The sequence below is a fragment of the Cebus imitator genome, unplaced genomic scaffold (assembly GCF_001604975.1).
Source record: "Cebus imitator isolate Cc_AM_T3 unplaced genomic scaffold, Cebus_imitator-1.0 Scaffold222, whole genome shotgun sequence".
NCBI classification, from domain to species: Eukaryota; Metazoa; Chordata; class Mammalia; order Primates; family Cebidae; genus Cebus; species Cebus imitator.
Window position 1 is genome coordinate 1617526 of NW_016107537.1, and position 20440 is coordinate 1637965.

The 20440-nt window shown below is 45.0% G+C and overlaps 1 protein-coding gene across 1 annotated transcript in view; it reads right to left on the reverse strand.

Moving 5' to 3' along the window:
• Positions 1-10638: 10638 nt before the first annotated feature.
• Positions 10639-20440, reverse strand: part of FBLN7 (fibulin 7) — a 49520-nt gene continuing 39718 nt past the window's right edge. The window contains exons 5-8 of the mRNA XM_017549821.2: positions 17198-17335; positions 16124-16261; positions 13893-14031; positions 10639-11739 (exon numbers count right to left, since the gene is read on the reverse strand). Coding sequence (XP_017405310.1) covers positions 11367-11739; positions 13893-14031; positions 16124-16261; positions 17198-17335 — 788 coding nt within the window. The 3' untranslated portion in view covers positions 10639-11366. The remainder of the gene's footprint in view (positions 11740-13892; positions 14032-16123; positions 16262-17197; positions 17336-20440) is intronic.

Sequence of the window (20440 nt, forward strand, 5' to 3'; positions counted from 1 at the left end):
ATAGGCATGAGCCACCACACTTAGCCTCTAGATTTCTTTTATAAGGGCACAAATCCCATTTATGAGAGCTCCACCTCTATAAACTAATCACATCCTAAAAGCCCTACCTCATAACACCATCGCCTTGGAGATGAGGTTTCAATATATAAATTTGGGTGGTTGGGGGAGATATAAACATTCAGACCACAGAAAAGGGTAAGAGCCACATGAGATGTTGCAAGAATGTTGTTAGAGAGGTGGGAGACAGCAGGGCTGGAGGAGGAGGTGTGAGAGAGGGGGTGTTTTTGATCCTGCAGATTCTGAGGAGTGAATGGCTTTGATTTTGTTTGCAGTCCTCCAGGCGAATCCAGGGTGGGGATTAAGAGTCCATGGTCCTTCCTATCCCTGGAGTCAACAAATCTCTTTATGAAATATGCTGATTGTGCCCCTTGTTTCATCTTTTACTGCTGGAGTGAGTAGAATTATGTCATTACTAGTTATAAAATTAGTCAATGTCTCTTTCAGAAATAGAAAAAAAAAAAGACCACAATGTTTGAAAATCAGCTCCCTCAATGTCCCCGTGTGACTCTGCCCTCATTGCAAAATGGCTTTCCTCTCTTACTCTAAATTTACCTGCAATTACACTGATAAAGTCATCATCTTGCTCCAACATTACTGGCAAAGAAAAGGATGGCTGAGCCGGGATGTGGACTTGAAGTGAAGGGAGTGACTGGTTGACAGTTGATGGTTTTCTGTGTTCCCTAGGATGGAGATGACCCCTTTCAGCAATGTGAGGTGATTGTTCGGAGGGGAGGTTAGGATACTGGGTGTGTTCATTTCCTAAGGCTACTGGAACAAAATACCACAAACCAGGTGGCATTCTCCCACAGTTCTGAGGGCTGCAAGTCTGAAATAAAGGTATATACAGGGCCACATTTCCTCCGAAGGCTACAGGGAATGATCCTTCCTTTTTCCTCGCTTTTGGTGATTGCCAGCAATCTCAGCCTCCCTTTGCTGTGGAAACACGACACCAATCTCTGCTTCTGTCTTTTCTATTTCTCTCTGCATGTTTCTGTGTGTCTGTGTGTGTTTGTGTATATGTGACTGTTTTCTCTTATGGACATCAGCCATTGTACAATGACTCATCTTAATTGTACCTGCAAAGACATTATTTATTTATTTTCTTTTTTAAAATTATACTTTAAGTTCTGGGGCACATGTGCAGATCATGCAGGATTGTTACACAGGTATACTCATGCCATGGTGGTTTGCTACATCTATCTTCCTGTCACCTACATTAAGTATTTCTCCTAATGTTATCCCTTCCTAATCCCCCTACCCCCTGCTATCCCTCCCCTACCCCCCAACCCCCCAACAGGCCCCAGTGTGTGATGTTCCCCTCCCTGTGTCCATGTGTTCTTATTGTTCAACACCCACTTATGAGTGAGAACATGCAGTGTTTGGTTTTCTGTTCTTGTGTCAGTTTGCTGAGAATGATGGTTTCCAGCTTCATCCATGTCCCTGCAAAGGACATGAACTCATCCTTTTTTATGGCTGCATAGTATTCCATGGTGCATATGTGCCATATTTTCTTTATCCAGTCTATCATTGATGGGCATTTGGGTTGGTTCCAAGTCTTCCAAAGACATTATTTCTAAACGACATCACATTCATAGGTACTAGGTGTTAGGACATTGGCTTGGTTTGACTGTGTCTCTACTCAAATCTCATCTCGAATTGTAGCTCCCACAATTCCCATGTGTCATGGCAAGGACCTGCTGGGAGGTAATTGAATCATGGGGGCAGGTCTTTCACGTGCTGTTCTCATGATAGTGAGTAAGTCTTACGAGATCTGATGGTTTTATAAAGAGGAGTTCCCCTGGACAAGCTTCCTCTTGTCTGCTGCCATGTAAGACATGCCTTTGCTTCTCCTTTGCCTTCCACCATGATTGTGAGGCCTACCCAGCCATGTGGAACTGTGAGTCCATTGGATCTCTTTTTCTTTATAAATTACCCAATCTTTGGTATGTCTTTATCAGCAGCATGAAAACAGACTAATACAGACATGAACTTATCTTTTTGGGAGACACAGTTCAGCCTACAACACAAAGCCTATTATGCTCCTCAGGCAAGAGGCTGGGACAGAGCTAAGGCTGTCCCTGCTCAGACTCTTCGATGATGCTGGGAAGGCTATTCTAACCTTTGTCACAGGCCATTCTAGCTTGAGTTTTGCAATTTAAGAAATCAGGCTGGCTGCTGTGGCTCATGCCTGTAATCCTAGCACTTTGGGAGGCAGAGGTGGGAGGGTTGCTCAAGTCCAAGAGGTGGAGACTGAAATGAGCTGAGAACATGCCACTGCACTCCAGCCTTGGTGACAGAGCAAAACCCTGTCTCAAAAAAAAAAAAAAAAAAAAGAAGAAAATAATTTTGGGAGAGGGGTAAGGCAGGTGCAGTGGAATGTGTTCTTATTCCTAAGTCCACAGCATAATCTCACCATCAATGATGGAGGGATCGTGTCATTTTATTTTTTCCCTTTCTGTCCTGAGTCAGTCAGGATAGTTATGCTGGAGCAACAGATGACCCTAAAATCACTGTGGTTTAAAACAACAAAGAACCACTTGTTGCTTATGCTTTTGTGCCTCATAGGTCAGCTGTTCAGTGTGATCACTCAGGCACCTGAGCTGACAGGGTAACTTCCATGTTGAGTGGGGACATTGGCCATATGAGAGGGGAGAGAACTCTGGAGGGTCCCAACATGTGTGAGTTCCTTGGCCTGGAAGAGACTGGCAGCATTTTTGAGCCAGAACTGGTCCCAGTGCCATGACTTCCCACGAGGGCAAGAGTACCAGCCTATCATGGGTCCAGAGGTGGGACAGGAGGAAGTATTAGGCCAAATTTTCTAATGTCTACCACAAATGCCAACTGTTTGATATCTTGTCCATCACCTTGCCCACACACAGGGCAGGCTGGCGCTGGAGCTGCCTCAGTGAGCATGCAGACAAGATGCCTGCTCTTGTGAAGCTGGGAATCCAGCAGGTTAGGTCTGTAGGGATGCTTTTGGCTGTAAACAAGAACTCCATCTGAAACCTACTTAAATCATAACCACATTATCTCACATAACAGGAAGTCCAGCATTGGCATGAGAAAGACTCCCTAGAGGGAAATGTTCTTGTCTCTCTCTCGCAGCTTTCAAGCCCAGCCTCTATCCAGGTCTGGCAGTCTCTGGGAGCTGAAGGCAGGAATGAAGGAATGGGAGCATTCCTTCCACTTGGCACTCAGGTCCCAAGCAAGGGGCGAGGAGCAAACTCTTCCTATGATGGAGATTGCTCTCGGTCAGGCGGCCAAACGAGTCTAAGAGGCAGAGATCTTTATCTGCAGAAACAGGTCTGGCCACTCAGCCAGCTATAAGAAAGGAAGACAAGCTATTGTATAAGTGCCACCCCATGACTAAGGTGAATCCTGGCATAAGTAAGCAAGGTATATGACAGAGCACACTTTTCCCCTAAAGAACACAGCTAAAGAGCTCCCTGAGCTGAGGAACTAGATTGCTAAGATCTAATTTTTCATTAGAAGGTGGTCAGATTCAGAAAATCCCATCAACCCAAATCTAATTCATCGGTATAGTCTCTTGTTTGCAAGTGAGCTAATATTTCTGTGGTCTGGCCATTGCTGTGTTTTGTTGGAAAACCTCTTTGTGACAAAGGTGGCCTAAGTTTCTCATTAGACTTCCTCTAATATGAACCAACTTCTCCATGAATCAAGTGCCAGCTTCTTCATGAATTGGTCTTGACTCTTCCAGTGATCCCTTTCCCCCAACCCCTGACCTCGGTGAGCCTGCAGCACCATACACATTGGATTTTTCACTCTGTTTCTACCATTGTTCAAAGTGCCCCCTGTGACAGATGTGGAGATCTTACTTCTCAACTAGAGGGTAAGTTTTATTTTAGGCAGAGATCATTTGTTTGAAAAGAACACCCAAAGAAATGCATGCAAAGGAAGACTGAAAGGACAGAGGGCTATCTGATAAAACCCACAGACTGGAAGTCAGGTTGCATGAGGCCCTGAAAATCCAAACAGGAAACCAGGTGTGGCGTTTTGAAAATATGGCTCTAAAATCCTTTGAAACCTCTCAACTCAATTCAATTCAGTGAGTACTCATTGGTCTATGTCCACCTTCCAGGACTCAGTGGCTTCTTGTGACTACTTTGACCAACAGAGTGTGGTAGTGGTTAACACTGTGTGACTGGGTCCTAAACGGTCATGCAGCTTCCACATTGTTCCCTGGAACACTCACACTAGGAACACGAGCCACTGTGTTAGAAGTCCAACCACTCTGAGGCTACCTGGCTCAGAGGTGGGTTTATTGGGAGTCTAAACATGTGCCCAAGGAGATACATGAGGAAGTCAGACCCAGATGGGTCACTTTCTACCAACCACTGCCTCAGCTTTACCAAGCACTCACTGCAGGGATGGGAAGATGAAATTTTGTGACTCTTAACTTGTACATATGAAAATTTCTAAGTGTTTATGAGCTGCATAAATATTCCTAAATGTCTACTGTGTTCTATGCACTGTTCTAATTGTTAAGCCACATGGAGAGTCCAAGGGTACTTGTTCCAGTTACCAGTCCTAGTCTTTAGGTCATCCTAGCCCAGGCAGACATGTGAGTGACCTTTAGGTAACCCCAGCCCCCAGCATGGAGTCTTCCCAGCTGAGGGAAGCAAAGACATTGTGGAGCAAATAGAAACTATTCCCTTGTGCTTTCTCTGAGCTCCTGGCCCACTGAATCCATGATAATTTGTAATAAAATAATTGTTTTAAGCCACTACGTGTTGGGATATTTTATGCAGCAATAATAAGCAGAGCACAAAATTAGGTTCTATCCTTCCAAGCCCCATGGTCTATTTTTTCCCTTCCCACATCAGCATCATTGTTCTGTTTGTAGACAAGTTGTCTTTCTTTCCTTTGTGCACGAGCCCAATATGGCCATCCAAGGCTTACATCACCGCCTCATTCAAACACTCAGGAGAAATTCTGGGTCCTAAGGCCAAACTCCTAGGATATGGGATCCAGCTGTCACTGCACATGATTACAGTGTTTGCAACACCCAAGTTACACGGATGATATACATTCGACCCTCCGTACCTGCAGGTTCTGCATATCGAAAATGTTCAGAAGAAATGAATAAAAATAATGTACTTTAAAAAAAGTATGGCAACTATTTATACAGCATTTACATTGTAGTAGATATTATAAGTACTTTGAAGACTATTTACATTATACAAGAGAATGTGCATAGGCTCTCTATGCCATTTTCTGGTTTTCTTTTCTCTTCTTTTCTTTCCTTTTTTTTTGATACAGAGTCTCACTCTGTCACCTAGGCTGGAATGCAGTGGTGCAATCTCGGCTCACTGCAACCTCTGCCTCCTGGGTTCAAGTGATTCTCCTGCCTCAGCCTCCCAAGTAGCTGCGATTACAGGTGTGTGCACCACACCCAGCTAATTTTTGTATTTTTAGTAGAGATGGAGTTTCACCATATTGGCCAGGCTAGTCTTGAACTCATGACCTGAGGTGATCCACCCACCTCAGCCTTCCAAAGTGCTGGAATTACAGGTGTGAGCCATTGCACCTGGCCCTATTCCATTTTCTGTCAGGGACTTGAGCATCCATGGATTCTGGTATGGGGGGGCGGGGCCCTGGAGCCCATCCTCTGCAGATACCAAGGGATGATTATAATTACATCTATTACATATACATTTACTATATACTCACAAACCCCTTTTTACTGCTTTTGTTTTTGTAGCTGTCATTACTCTTTAACACTACACATTTTTTCATTTGCACATCTATTGTCTGTCCCCTTGCTAAAACATAAGCTCCATGAAGTCAGTGTCTTTGGCAATCTTATCCATTGTAACTTCAGCAAGTAGAGCAGTGCCTGGAACACAGTAGACATTCAAGGATATTTATGCAGCTCATAAACACTGAGAGATTTTCATATGTAGAAGCTAAGAGTCATGAAAGTTCATCTTTCCATCCCTGCAGTAAGAGCTTGGTAAAGTTGAGGCTTATAATTGCTTGGTAAAGCTGGTGGCAACTGACTGATACCCAGAAGCCCAAGTCAGTTGTTGGTGGAAAGTGGCCCATTTGAGTCTGACTTCCTCATGTCTCTCCTTGGGCACATGTTCAGACTCCCAATAAACCCATCAAGTTTATTGTGACTCTGCAGTGGTATTTCGTTGTTGGCTTATTTTCCTTTTTGTTTGCTAATGATGGAGGCATAATAATTTTTAAAAAGTGATTTTTAAAAGCCATCCAGAATCCTAGCTAACTTTCTACTGCTCAATTTCTACACGTGATCTACTTGGTTTGCCTCTTTGTCTCTTCCTGGTGGCAGCTGACTGAAGCCCAAGTCAGGCAGGTGACTCCAGGCAGGCCTCCACTCAGGCCTCTCTGTCCTTCTAAAGGAGGATTTGGTGGTTGGGGCAGATGTGAGAACTGGAGGCATCACTGGGGCCTTCTTTGATTCAGGAATAAGAACTGCCATACATTGCTGTTGGGGGCGGAAAGTAACATAATTCTTACGGAGGAAAAATTGGCCCTAAAGATACAAAGGCAAAAATACAAAAAGACATATGCATATTGCTGCAATATTTTTAATAGCAAAGGGCTAGAAACAACCCAAATGTCAATCAGGAGTGACTGGTTGAATAAACAATGGTATGTTGTCATAATAGAGCATTTTATAATGGAAAACATACTATATGGTTCTATGGAATGAAATCCAATATTTTTAGCAAAATAGAAGGGTCCAGGGAAGGGTGAAATAGCATGCTATCATTTATCATTTGGTTATGTTGTTTAAATGAAAGGATAAGAGGGGAAAATTTGATTACAGAACAAGGAGGAAACAGGGTAAAGGGAACTGATCAGAAGCTAAACTTCTCTGAATACATTTTGTTTTGTAGATTTGACTTTGGAACCAGGTAAATAGTTCACATAATTAAAAAACAAAGTTAAAATTAAAAAGCAATCTTTAAAAACTTCAGGAAAATGAAGGAGGTATAATCAGTAAATCTTGATTCTAGTTTGGAACATGCCACAGAGAGAGGAACCATTTGACGTAACTTTACAACAGCAAGTTGACTGTCCATCCCTAATAGTATAAATGTTGAGGACACAAAGAATTGCAGAAAACAAATGATTTTAACTGTTTTTAGTTATTATATTTTTGTGTTAAGGTTGGCATTGTTCTTATAATAACTTTCTTAAATGTGTAGTTATTTTGGTAATGTTTAGAAGGAGGTTTTCAGAATGAGAGGAGAGCAGATAAAGGATCAATGAAGTTACATCAAAAATGAAAACAAGGCCAGGCATGGTGGCTCATGCCTGTAATCCCAGCACTTTGGGAGGCTGAGGTGGGCAGACCACTTAAGAGCAGGAGTTTGAGACCAGCCTGGCCAACATGGCAAAACGCTGTCTCTACTAAAAGTAGAAACATTAGCTGGGTGTGGTAGTGCATGCCTGTAATCCTAGCTATCTGGGAGGCTGAGGCACGAGAATCACTTGAACCCAGAAGGTAGAGGTTGCAATGAGCCAAGATTGCACCACTGCACTCCAGCCTGGGCAACAGAGCTAGACTCTGTCTCAAAAACAAAACAAAACAAAACAAAACAACAACAACAAAAACACTATGAAAAATAAACTTTTGCTGGGTATAATGGAGTGGATCTGTAGTTCCAGCTACTCGGGAAGCTGAGGTGGAAGGATCTCTTGTGCCCAGGAATTTGAGGTTGCAGTGAGCTATGATTGTACTACTGCACTCCACCCTGAGTGACAAGAAAGACCCTGCCTTTATGCCAATTCTCCCCTCAAAACAACAAAAACCCACAGTAGTCCTGAATTAAATTTGAAGTATCAGTATGAACTCATGTAATGTTTTATCTTTAAAAAATACTAATAATACATATTTCCTAGCTCTAGCCACTAAAGCCAAGAAACAGTGATGTAACCACTACCAATGAGCACTCTGAGCACACAGACCTTGATGTCTAATTACCATTCCCCACTAGAAGGAACCAAGGATTGCTGGGGGAAAACAACTGATTTCAGGGCTGGGGCAGAAAATATACAAGATAAAAATCTTGTCATACAGGTTAATTAGGAAATTATCAAGGACTACTAGGGTCATGTCAAATGGAATCAGCCACCTTGAAGCAGCTGTCAAGGACCAAAGATAGAACAATTTGAGCAAAAACAAAGACAAGTAACTATAATTACTATTAATACAGATGATAACCCACATAATAACATTAGGTATGTTTCAACCATGAGTTCATAATGTATTCAAAGAAGAAAACAACTCTCACGGGACATATTGGAAAGATGCCTGTGAACTACCTCATTTTGAAAACTGAAAAATAAAGGGAGGAAAGCCAAGAATCAATCCTGCTTTTCTGATACAAACCAAATCTCAGGGTAACCAAATAACTGATGAGAGTAAGTTTCTCTTTATAAAGTATGTCAGCTAATAAAGAAAAAATCAATAGCACTAGAATATTAATTGCAACCCCTATAGAAGTAATGGACCTGTGCCATCAATGGGTGTTAACATCAGAAAACAGAGGCAACCAGATATCATGCTCTTCCTACTGGAAGGATCTGTCACCACCAATAAAATAGTCTTGCCAAAATAAATCTAACTTGAATCTGACTAACTCTCTAGAATTATAAGAAATAGAGAAGACAGAGATGCACTCAGAAAAACTCATACTGTCAGAAATTTTGCAGTATAAATGACCCAATATTTTGTCTTCCAACAAACCTCCAGATTATTCCAATATATGCTGATGTGTGAGACCCACTGCTACAGATTTAAAAAAGACTTAAGAGGCATATCAATAAATTATGGTGCATAGACCTACTATAAGTAAAAAAAAGAAAAAAAAAAAAAAAAAAAAAAAAAACTAAATAAAAAAAAAAAAAAAAAAAAAAAAAAAAAAAGCCACTCAGAGAAATTTCAACAATGACTGAATATTTAAAGGTATTAAGGAATTAATGTTTTAGATGTGAATGGTATTTTGGTTATTCTTTTTAAAAGTTGTCTTTTAGAGATACATTCTAAAATATTTACAGGTGAAATGATAGGATTGAATCTACTACAAATCATTATGAGACGGGGTGATAGTAGATGAAACGAGATTGGCCATGTGTTCATTATTGAAGCTACTGATTCAGACACGGGGTTCATTACACTGTCCTCTCTACTTTTGCATATGTTTGCAACTTTGCAAAGTAAAAAGTCTTAAAGCCACTCCTTCAAGTACTATGAAACTATATTACCTGAAATGGGGTGCAAACAAATACTGGTTAACTACTAGCTACTCTGACTTAGTACAGAGTGGAGCTCTGAAAAAGGAAAAAATTGATTCCATAGAGGAGAGTGAGGAGAGAGCATATAGAGAACAAGACACTCCACAAGGCAAAGTGCCCAGCCATCCACAAAAGACCCATGATTCACATTATCCACAAGAAGTGCCCAGCCATCCACAAAAGACCCATCATCCACATCATCCACAAGAAGTGCCCAGCCATCATCATTCACATCCTAAGTGGTCAGCCATTCATACTTTGGTGCTGTCGGTACAGGGGCTGGGTGTGTGATTTCATCAGTGGGAAACAGGTTTGATGACAGCAGATCTTGGTGATGGAAATTGTTGCTTTAAACTGCTGTGTTTAAAGTCATCATCATATACCAGTTTAGGGGGCACTTTCTCTAAGGACTCTCCAAACACTCCTTACCTTCTGGGACATGAGAGGCTTGTTCCCCAAACCACCCCAGTCCCCAGCCCACAGCCGTGACATTTCCCATTCAGGAACTTGACCAGGCCCTTGGACTCTTCCGCCTGGTATTGTGTATCTGGGACCGGGTGGTATGCAGGCTTCTGGCCCAGCATAGCTACAATGAGAAACATAAGGCTGTGGATACCATGGATAATGTTTTAATAAAGTCTTGTAACTTTAGTTCGCTGGTCCTTTTTCTGTTGTTACACAGAGATCACAGCTGAGCCCATGGGAGAAGAAAAATTTCAAAAGCAACTCTTGACTGTGTCTCACTAGAAACCATCTTGATATAGAGCTTGATCATTGAACTAGTGACACACTTCTGGCTCCATCTCATACCAGAGCAAATACAAAAAAGCTTTAAATAAAATATGTGTGATAAAATCTCACCAGTAGCTTGATATGTAATTAGATAACAAAATATTTCTACAGCTTCACTACCTCTTAAGTTTTAGCTTGAATGATCTTCCCCACTCTACCCCACACCCCACACCCTACCCCACCCCACTCAGCTCTGGCCAATTTTTTCTCTCTTTGGTTACCTGGAGGGTGTTACCCTATGAAGAATTCATCAGAAACAAAAGGCCATGGAATCCATGACAACTCAAGCATTTTCCTAAACTCTCCACTGCCAGATATTGTCCTTACCTATCTCCCATGTGGCCAAAACAAATTTACATCGTGGAACAGTCCCAAACATCACCTCTATGCCCTCTTACTCATTTATTCCAGTGTATCCAACCTAGACAGGAAGAGAGTCAGCCATCCCCTCCTGGAAGGAAGTGGGCTGTCTCATGCTCAGGGAGAAGTCAGGCGTCCAGGAGGAACAATTGCTTTTATTTCTTCAGTTATATTACCAGGTTATGTATTTGAGACATGATTTCTCAAAGGGGAAGTAACTCTGAATCCATAATCCATGCTTTTAACAATAGGTCCTTGGTCTAGAAGGATTTGTGTGGGCTTTAAGGCCCTCCTGTGGCTCTCTGATGAGAAGGCAGGCAGGCTGTCACAGAGGAAAAGGCAGATAAGAACAACGTGCTGGGTCAGGGGAGGAGACGCCACTTCCTATGCCGCATGCGCAGAGGCATGACTAGACCCCGCCCCACCCCGCATGACTAGAATCGCTTCATTTATAGCAAGCCTGGCTATGAAAATGCAGAAGGGCTGATGGTCATCTGACACACATTGCCAGCTTTTCTCTCCCCAGCCAGTTCAAACTCACAAGGCCATTTGCACAGCATTTTGGAAAGCTGCCCATCCCCTGAATAAAAAAGTTTTGAGAAAGAGCATCATCTAAGGGAAGGGCCTTAAAACAGAAAAAAAAAAAACAAAAAACCATGTGATGGCAGCAGTTTGAATTTGCTGGCTGCCCGTCTGTGCTATTCATGGGACACCGTGCAACGCCACCCTAGAAGCATGGGTGTGCTGGCGAAAGGGCAGAACAGGCGGGAGGAGGAGACGTCCACACAGTCAGTGCCCAAAGCTGAGTCTTGAGGGAAGAGAAATGAGGTCAAATCTCCTCACCCCGGTGCCCTTGTGTACCCTTAGAAGTCATAGGGGGATACAAAGATGGTGACCTTGGACACGTGGTTGGCCTGGAAGGAGCGGTCCAGGTATTCCGACATGTCGACATCCACCTCCAGCGTCTGAGGCCCCTCCAGGGTCTGCACGAGGATCAGCTCCCCAGTCTGCCGGTCTGAGCGCTGCATCACAAAGTGGCCGCGGCTGTTCCCACCCACGATCCCAAACCGCAGGCTGTTGGGCCCAGCTCGGCCGGGGGCAGAGGCCGTGGCCATGCGGAAGAGCGTGATGGGCGTCTTCAGGTTGGAAGGCAGTGAGAGGTAATGGAAGGAGATGGTCTTGGGCAGATGGTGGCAGGGTCTGCTGTCCATGGGGCAGGGGTTTCGCTCACACTGGCTGGAGCAGAGAGGCAAAACAGAGGCGGTCAGCCTTGTGGGGGTCTCACGAGGGGCTGCTCTGACCCGGCTGCCCACCTGCTTTCTTGCAGAGGCCACCTAGATGACCTTTCCTAGCCACGGGTCCCGCAACCAGGAGCTATGGAGCTGCAGGCGAGTGAATGTAGCTGGTGTTAGGCATGGCAAAGGAAGGGCTGCTGCTTCTGTTCCTGCTCATGGGCGCTCCCTGCACACCTGTGTATGTGTGTTTGTGTGTGTGTATATATATGTATTTATGCTATTACTATCATTTTTACAGAAAAATAAAGCCTGGGAATATTAAATAATGATTGCAATGCTGATATTCAAACCAGGGGCCCTTTCTCCCTGTGCTGTGATCTTGCTCAGTAATGGTAGGACCTCAGCAGTTAGCCAGCAACATCCTGTAATGCGGTGCTTCCCACATGGTGCACGGTGAACTTCCTAAACACAGCAGCGTGTATTTTATTTTAATTTATTTTTAGACAGAGTCTCACTCTGTCACCCAGGCTGGAGTACAGTGGTGTGATCTTGGCTCTCTGCAACCTCCAGCTGTCAGGTTCGAGTGATTCTCCTGCCTCAGCCTCCTGGGTAGCTGGGATTACAGGTGCCTGCCACCACGCCCAGCTAGTTTTTGTATTTTTAGTAGAGACGGGGGTTTCACCATGTTGGCCAGGCTGGTCTTGATCTCCTGACCTCAAGTGATCTGCCTGCTTTGGTCTCCCAAAGTGCTGGGATTATAGGCATGAGCCACCGTGCCCGGCCCACAATGTGTATTCTTATAGCAGGAAGCCCTGTTTTCCTTAATCGTTTGGAAACAGGGTCTTGCGGAAATGCTTTCAATATTTCTCTATCTTGTCAAACATAAAAGACAAATGCAATCTAGTATATTTGGTGATTCTGTAGCACCATGATTTTCAAGTCAAATATCACATCCAGCTGTTGGCTGAATGCCCCAGAGGCCATAATAGAATGGTTCCCCATCCCTTCACTGAGTGACTTCATGAGGAAGGTTCTATTGTCTTCACTCTCTCTAAAAACTGCCATGCCTCAGTGCCACTAACTCTCTTGCTTCTAATCCTCTTTAACTCAACAGCAATTGAAATAATTAAGCTTATGAAGTAATTATCTTCATTTTAAAGACAATGTTAGGTCTTTGGTGATCTCTTTTTGAGAGGAAAATGTATGTGCTTTGTGATAGTTGTCATTGTTCCCCTTAAAGGCCCATCTCCCAACAAAACAAAACAAAACAAACAAACAACAAAAAAAAACAAAAAAAACCCTCTACTTGGTATTTAAGAGTCACAGTTACGGGCCGGGCATGATGGCTCATGGCTGTAATCCCAGCACTTTGGGAGGCTGAGGTGGGTACATCACCTGAGGTTAGGACATAGAGACCAGCCTGGCCAACATGGGGAAACCCAGTCTGTACTAAAAATACAAAAATTAGCTGGGCATGGCAGCACGTGCCTATAATCCCAGCTACTCGGGAGGCTGAGACAGGAGATTTGCTTGAACTCAGGAGGCAGAGGTTGCAGTGAGCTGAGATCATACCACTCCACTCCAGCCTGGGCGGCTGAGCAAGACTCTGTCTCAAACAAAACAAAATAAAACAAAAAGCACAAGAGTTGCAGTTACTAGACATAGAAACTTCTAGTACTATTGGAAAAGCAGAGTGGTATAATGCAGGGTGCACAGGCTATGCAGTGTAACTCAAGGGAGTCTACAGTTCCTGGCTATGTGAATGCTGTCACCTCCCAAATCCATGTGATCTATACCTGTCTCCTGGGCTGCTATGGGTTTATCAGGATAACGTCACAACAGCTTTTTCCCTCCAGTGGCCTGCCCTGGCTGTGCCATCTTGGGGTGGCTGCAACCCCATTATCCTCTATGTAGCAGGAGGGCACTTAGTACCTTACTCCCATGGGGAATTGGGTTCTTATTTCTCCAGGACAGCAATGCATTAGATGCAACCACTAAAGGGAAATGGAAACTCAAAGAAGCCAGCCTCCCAGCCTCCCGCCTCTCATCTTTCTGTGGCATAACTGTACCTTCTCCCGACAGCCTCTAGGAAGCATCCGGCCCAGCCACACTTGGAGGCCTGGGTGAGGATGTGCATGCCCTGGCAATACTCACAATGGAGACGTCTTCACGTAGCTCACATTGCCACTGCCCTCGGGGCACTCAGGGCTGACGCACTGGAAGCCTCCACCGGTGTTGATGCACGTGGTCCCCCGGGGGCACACTGGCTGCAGGCCCACACATTCATCTACATCTGAGATACGGGACATACAACGGGTGAGAATCTCCCTGACTTTTCCTCCATTTAAGACAGAACCACTTGAGAGGCCTGCAGTCGTTGTATTGCAGTGCTCCCTGCTCCCGGCACTTATTCTTAAAGCAGAAAGCCTGCCTTCCTTGACTGTGTGGAATCAAGGCCCGCGGAAATGCCATGGAGTGTCCCTCCCTGGGATCCTGTCCTCCTTCACTGGGGTATGGCAGGTGGCAGGGGTGGTGGAAAGTACCAGGGGAGTGTTACTGGTCACAACACTTCTCTCAGACCTGTCTGCTTCTAAGCCCACCTGCCCCATTACCCTCCATGGCCATTATTTTTCATCTATCTATCTATCTATCTATCTATCTATCTATGTATTTTTAAATTAGAATCTTTTAGAAAGTCTTCCTACCCAACCTCACCCCATGCCTAGTGCAGACACCTTGATGCCATCATTTGTATGAGTTCTCTGCTCCCTTTATAGACATACAGAGAGTCTCTGCAGCTGGAGGCCATCCTTCCCAACCCCAAGCACCCCTAGGTGGGCCTTTGTGAGCACTGTGGAAGGGAGGGAGTGTGGGCGGCTATCTGGATGCCTTCTTGGGCTCCAGCTCCAGGTCACCCACTCCTCGGAGCCCTGCAGTGGGGCCCCAGTGGGATGTCACTGGAGAACCACCCCTCCCCTCACATTCCAGAGTCAGCTCATGGAGGAGCCCTCTGCCCTCTCTCCTCCTGTTCTCCCTCAGTGGGTCAGAGCTGTTGCCTGAAGCCAGCGGGGCTCCCCTCTGTGTCCTGTTTCCATGGGGAGTGGTCCAGCTGAGGAGGTGGGCCTGTCCCCTTCCTCATGTGAGCTCTGCCTGCAGGAGCAGACCCAGTCCCCAAAAGGCCCACTGCAGCATGGGGATTCGAGGGCCAAGGGTCAGGATGATCCCACTTGGCCTTCAGGCCTGAGGTGTGGGTTCTGACTCAACCCATGTGGAATGTCAGCGTGTCTACAGCAATTGACATCTGTATTTTTCCTAAGCGGAGGCGGGGTGACTGGAGGCCTCCTGGTAGGCACCCGGTGTCCCTGGGACTTGGACTTGTCCTGTGGTGATGCTGGTGACTGCTGTGAGGGTTCTCAGCCTCTCTGTTCTACAACCAACCCACTCTGCACACATCCTTCCTGCCCTCTTAGGTGCCCCCTGCCCCTCCTGTGGACACTCCTTGTCAGCTAAAGATGCTCTTTCTCACTCTGCCAGGAATCAGCCTCAGAAACCTCAACCCCGTTCTCCAGGAGGCCACTGGTGATGGACAAGATTCAGCACTGGGGCAAAACCTGAGCCAGTTCTTTTCCATCTGCACCCCTGTTCCCCAACCCACTCTCTGCACCTGAGAGGCTGACTGATTTTCAGCTGGGGTTGGCAAATGACAGTGACCCAGCCTGAGGAGTCCTGACCTACCTGGATGTGGTTCTAGTGGTGGCTGTGTCCTTGACAGCCACAATCTGTCATTCTCTGATAAGCCCCCTCACTCCCTGCACCCCTCAAGCCCAGGGGTAGTAACGCCCCCGACTCTTGTCCCTCCCTGGGTGCTCTGCCTCCCTGGTTGTCCTTAGCTACCATCAAACAAGGCTGGTGCTGTAGAGCTTGACCTCGCTAAGACGTAAGTGCCTGTCAGGTGCTGCTCCTTTCAGAGGTGGACCTACAGGTGGCCACACACGGTCATGGAGCCTCATGGGTTCCTCCAGATTACGTGACATGGATGACCACCTGGCCAGTCTGCCTTTAGGTCCAGCCCTAGCTGAAGGCATTGTTGAGTGGGTGAAAGTGACCAGATCTTGAAAAAAAAAAAAAAAAAAAAAACCCAGTTACTCAAATAAAAGTCCGAAAAGACTAGTTGCCAGGATGGTTAAGGAACTCATTTTCCTATTTATGTAGATGATTATGTGGCCTGATCTTTGAGAAGCCCTTTGGTTGGTGGCTTTTTAAAAATTGAAAATATCTGAAACTGTGACTCTGCCAACCACCTCACTTCCAATTGTGAGGTCCTGGGGGTTCACCACAGCAGCAGGTAGCCAGGTGCAGTTGGCACTCTCTCTAACCTCGCTTACCCTCACAGCTCTTCCCGTCGGCCAGGGTTCGATATCCGCTGGGGCAGGTGCAGCGGTAAGAGCCCGGGGTGTTCACACAGGCGTGCATGCAGAGCCGGGGCCGCCCCTCCTGCCCGTAGAGCTCACACTCGTTCACATCTGTGGACAGAAGTGCTCACTGTGACTCCGGGAGCCATGCAGCAGGTGTTGCCAGCTGCAACCCAGAACAGTCAGTCATGCCTCAGTTCCTGGAGGCAATGGCAGCTGCAGTTAAGTGGCTGGGCCTCAGGCAGCGGCCATGCCCTACCCCCAGCAGAGCACTCGCAAGAGGAGCAGGTATGCTTTCCTTTCTCCTAAGCCGAGGTCCCAGAGGACGAAAAGGAGGAGTGACAGGGAGCTGACGTGCTAGACCCTAGAAGAGCATCTCTGTCTTAGGCTGAAGACACTGGGGGAGACCCTGCAGAAGCTGGCAAATCAAGCCTATTCCCAGAAAGTAGGGAGGGAGTAACAGCCCCATGTTAACTCCCTTTATCTTTGGGAATCGAATAAGAGGGTCTCCTTTCTGCTGCTGTAAAATGATGCTATTAGCACCAACTGACCAGATCTCAGATTTGAACTACTGCTTTGCATTGTTTGGGGAGAGAACTCTGGTAATCAGGAGAGGGCAGCAAAACTGAGCCTTCAGGAAAGCTAAGCCCAGAGGGGACCAAGGAATGATTCCCACACCCCGCCCAGCTCTGGGCCCTCTCTAACACAGTGATTTAAGCTCCTCCTTGCCACCCATAGATATGATTCCAGCCAGGACCGAGGGGATGGAGGGGCTCAAGCCTCTCCGGAACCAAGCACGTGTGGCTTGGGCATAGGACCAGTTTCTGAGGTGGGGCGAGCTCTGATTTCTATGAATTAGCTGCATTCTAGCAATTATTATCAACACTTACCTATAATGCAAAGTGGCCAGGCCTTCTGAGACGGCGCCTAGGAAGCCACCCGTGTAGGGTGCGTCCGTGCAGGCAGGAGGGCGGTGGGTGAAAGCCCCTTCCCCGCCCCATGTCCTCCCCCTGCGGTCCCCAGTGTCCTCGCGGAGCCCGAGCCTACCCTCACAGACGCTGTCGCCGGCGGCGCCGCTCAGGTGGAATCCGGCCTCGCAGCTGCAGTGCTGAGCCCGCTCCACCTGCGCACAGCGCGGCGCGCGGCTGAAGGCAGAGTCGCCGGCCACGCTGCCCTCGGGGGCGGCTGCGGGGAGAAGACACGCTCAGTGCCGGGCCCTGGCGCACCTGCCATCAGCCCAACCTTGGGTAGGGGCCGGGAGCAGAACCCAGACGGGGGCACAGCTCCTTCTCAAAGAGCTTCCTCTGGAAGTAGGGAAAGGAAAGACAAGTAATTAACCATGAAACCCGCCGACCTGTCCAGGGCCCACCCAAAGGGAGCGCAGGACAGCAAGCTCACTGGAATAGAATGGTGCATAAAAACGCAGGCCACCAAGCTGCACCCCAGAAGGACTGCTAGGCCAAGTCTACGTTTTCACTTAAAAAGACTTGAACACCCCAAAATTCTAACAGTGATCACTAGAGTTTAAAACCGTGGGCCACTATTTTTTATTTCTTTTGGTTGTGTGTGTTTTTTGTTAAATTTTAGGTGTGAGGACCTTCAACATGTGAAGGTTTGTTACACAGATAAACACGTATCACAGGGGATTGTTGTACACATCACCCAGGTATTAAGCTCAGTAGCTAATAGTTATCTTTTCTGCTCCTCTCCCTCCTCCCCCATTCTCCCTCAAGTAGACCTCAGTGTGTTGTTTCCTTCTTTGTGTTCGTAAGTTTTTATCATTTAGCTCCCACTTATAAGTTAGAACATGCAGTATTTGGTTTTCTGTTCCTCTGTTAGTTTGCTAAGGATGGTAGCCTCCAGCCTCAACCATGTTCCCACAAAAGACATGATCCCGTTCTTTTTTATGGCTGCATAATATTCCATGGTGTATAGTTACCACATTTTCTTTATCCAGTCTGTCACTGACTGACATTTAGGCTGGTTCCATGTCTTTGCTGTTGTGAACAGTGCTGCAACGAATATTCGAGTGCACGTGTCTTTATGGTAGAATGCTTTATATTGCTCTGGATATACACCCAGTAATAGGATTGCTGGGTCAAGTGGTAGTTCTGCTTTTAGCTCTTTGAGGAATCACCAAACTGCTTTCCAAAATGGTTGAACTAATTTACACTCCACCGACAGTGTAAGGGTTCCCTTTTCTCCGCAACCTCCCCAGGATCTGCTACTTTCTGACTTTAATAATAGTCATTATGACTGGTGTGAGATGGTATCTCATTGTGGTTTTGATTTGCATTTCTTTAATGATCAGTGATATGGAACTTTTTCCTCATATGCTTTTTGGCTGCACGTATGTCTTCTTTTGAGAAGTGTCTGTTCATGTACATTGCCCACTTTTTAATGGGGTTGTTTTTCGCTTGTAAATTTAAGTTTCTTATAGATGCTGGATATTAGACCTTTGTCAGATGCATAGCTTGCAAGTATTTTCCCCCATTCTATACATTGTCTGTTTACTCTTTTGATAATTTCTTTTGCCGTGCAGAAGCTCTTAAGTTTAATTAGATCCCATTTGTCAATTTTTGCTTTTGTTGCAAATCCTTTTGGTGTCTTTTTTTTTTTTTTTGGTGGGGAATGTCTTGAAATCTTTGCCCAATCCTATGTCCAGGATGGTATTGCCTATGTTGTCTTCCAGGGCTTTTATAGTTTTGGGTTTTATATTTAACTCTTTAATCTATCTTGACTTGATTTTTCTCTATGGTGTAAGAAGTGCTCCAGTCTTCTGCATATGGCTAGCCAGTTATTTCAGCACAATTTATTGAATAGGAGTCTTTTCCCCATTCTTGTTGCTGTCAGCTTTGTTAAAGATCACATGGTCATAGATGTATGGCCTTATTTCTGGGCTCTCCATTCCATTTCATTGGTCTATGTGCCTGTTTTTGTAACAGTACCATGCTGTTTTGGTCACTGTAGCCTTGTGGTATAGTTTGAAGTTGGGTAATGTAATTCCTCCAGCTTTTTTCTTTTTGCTTAGGATTACCTTGGCTATCAGGTTTTTTTGGTTCCATATACATGTTTAAATAACTTTTTCTAGTTCTGTGAAGAATGTCTTTGATAGTTAGATAGGAATAGCATTGAATCTATAAATTATTTTGGGCAGTGTAGCCATTTTAATGATATTGGTTCTTCATATCCATAAGCATGGAATGTTTTTTCATTTGTCTGTGTCTTCTCTGATTTTTTTGAGCTGTGTTTTGTAATTCTCACTGTAGAGATCTTTCACCTCCTTGGTTAGCTGTATTCCTAGGTATTTTATTTTTGTGTGTGGCAACTGTGAATCAGATTGCCTTTCTGATTTGGCTCTCAGTTTGGTTGTTGGTATATAGGAATGCTAGTGATTTTTCCACATTGATTTTGTGTTCTGCAACTTTGCTGAAGTTGTTTATCAGCTGAAGGAGCTTTTGGGCTGAGACTGTGGGATTTCCTAGACATAGAATCATGTCATCTGCAAACAGAGATAATTTGACTTCCTCTCTTCCTATCTGGATGCCCTTTATTTCTTTCTCTTACCCAACTGATCTGGCCAGGACTTCCAATACTATGTTGAATAGAAATGGTGAGAGAGGGCATTCCTGTCTTGTGGTGGTTTTCAAGGGAAATGCTTCCAGCTTTTGCTCATTCAGTATGATGTTGTTTGTGTGTTTGTCACAGATGAATCTTATTATTTTGAGATCTGTTCCTTCAATACCTAGTTTGTTGAGAGTTTTTAACATGAAGGGATGTTGAATTTTATCAAAAGCCTTTTTGCATCTATTGAGATAATCGTGGTTTTGCCTTCAGTTCTGTTTATGTGATGAATCACATTTATTGATTTTTATATGTTGAATCAACCTTGTAGCTCAGGGAAGAAGCCTACCTGATCATAGTAGATTAGCTTTTTGATGTGCTGCTGGATTTGGTTTGCAAGTATTTTGTTAAGAATTTTTGCATCAATGTTCATCAAGAATATTGGTCTGAAGTTTCCTTTTTTTGTTGTGTCTCTGCTAGGTTTTCTTATTGAGATGATGCTGGCCTCATAGAATGAGTTGGGGAGAAGTCCCTCCTCCTCAGTTTTTTGGAATAGTTTTTGTAGGAATGGTACCAGCTCTTCTTTGTACATCTGGTAGAATTAGGCTATGGATCCATAAGGTCCTGGGCTTTTTTTGGTTGGTAGGCTATTTATGACTAATTCAATTTCAGAGCTCATTATTGGCCTGTTTATAGATCATTATTTTTTGTTCTTTTTTTTTTTTT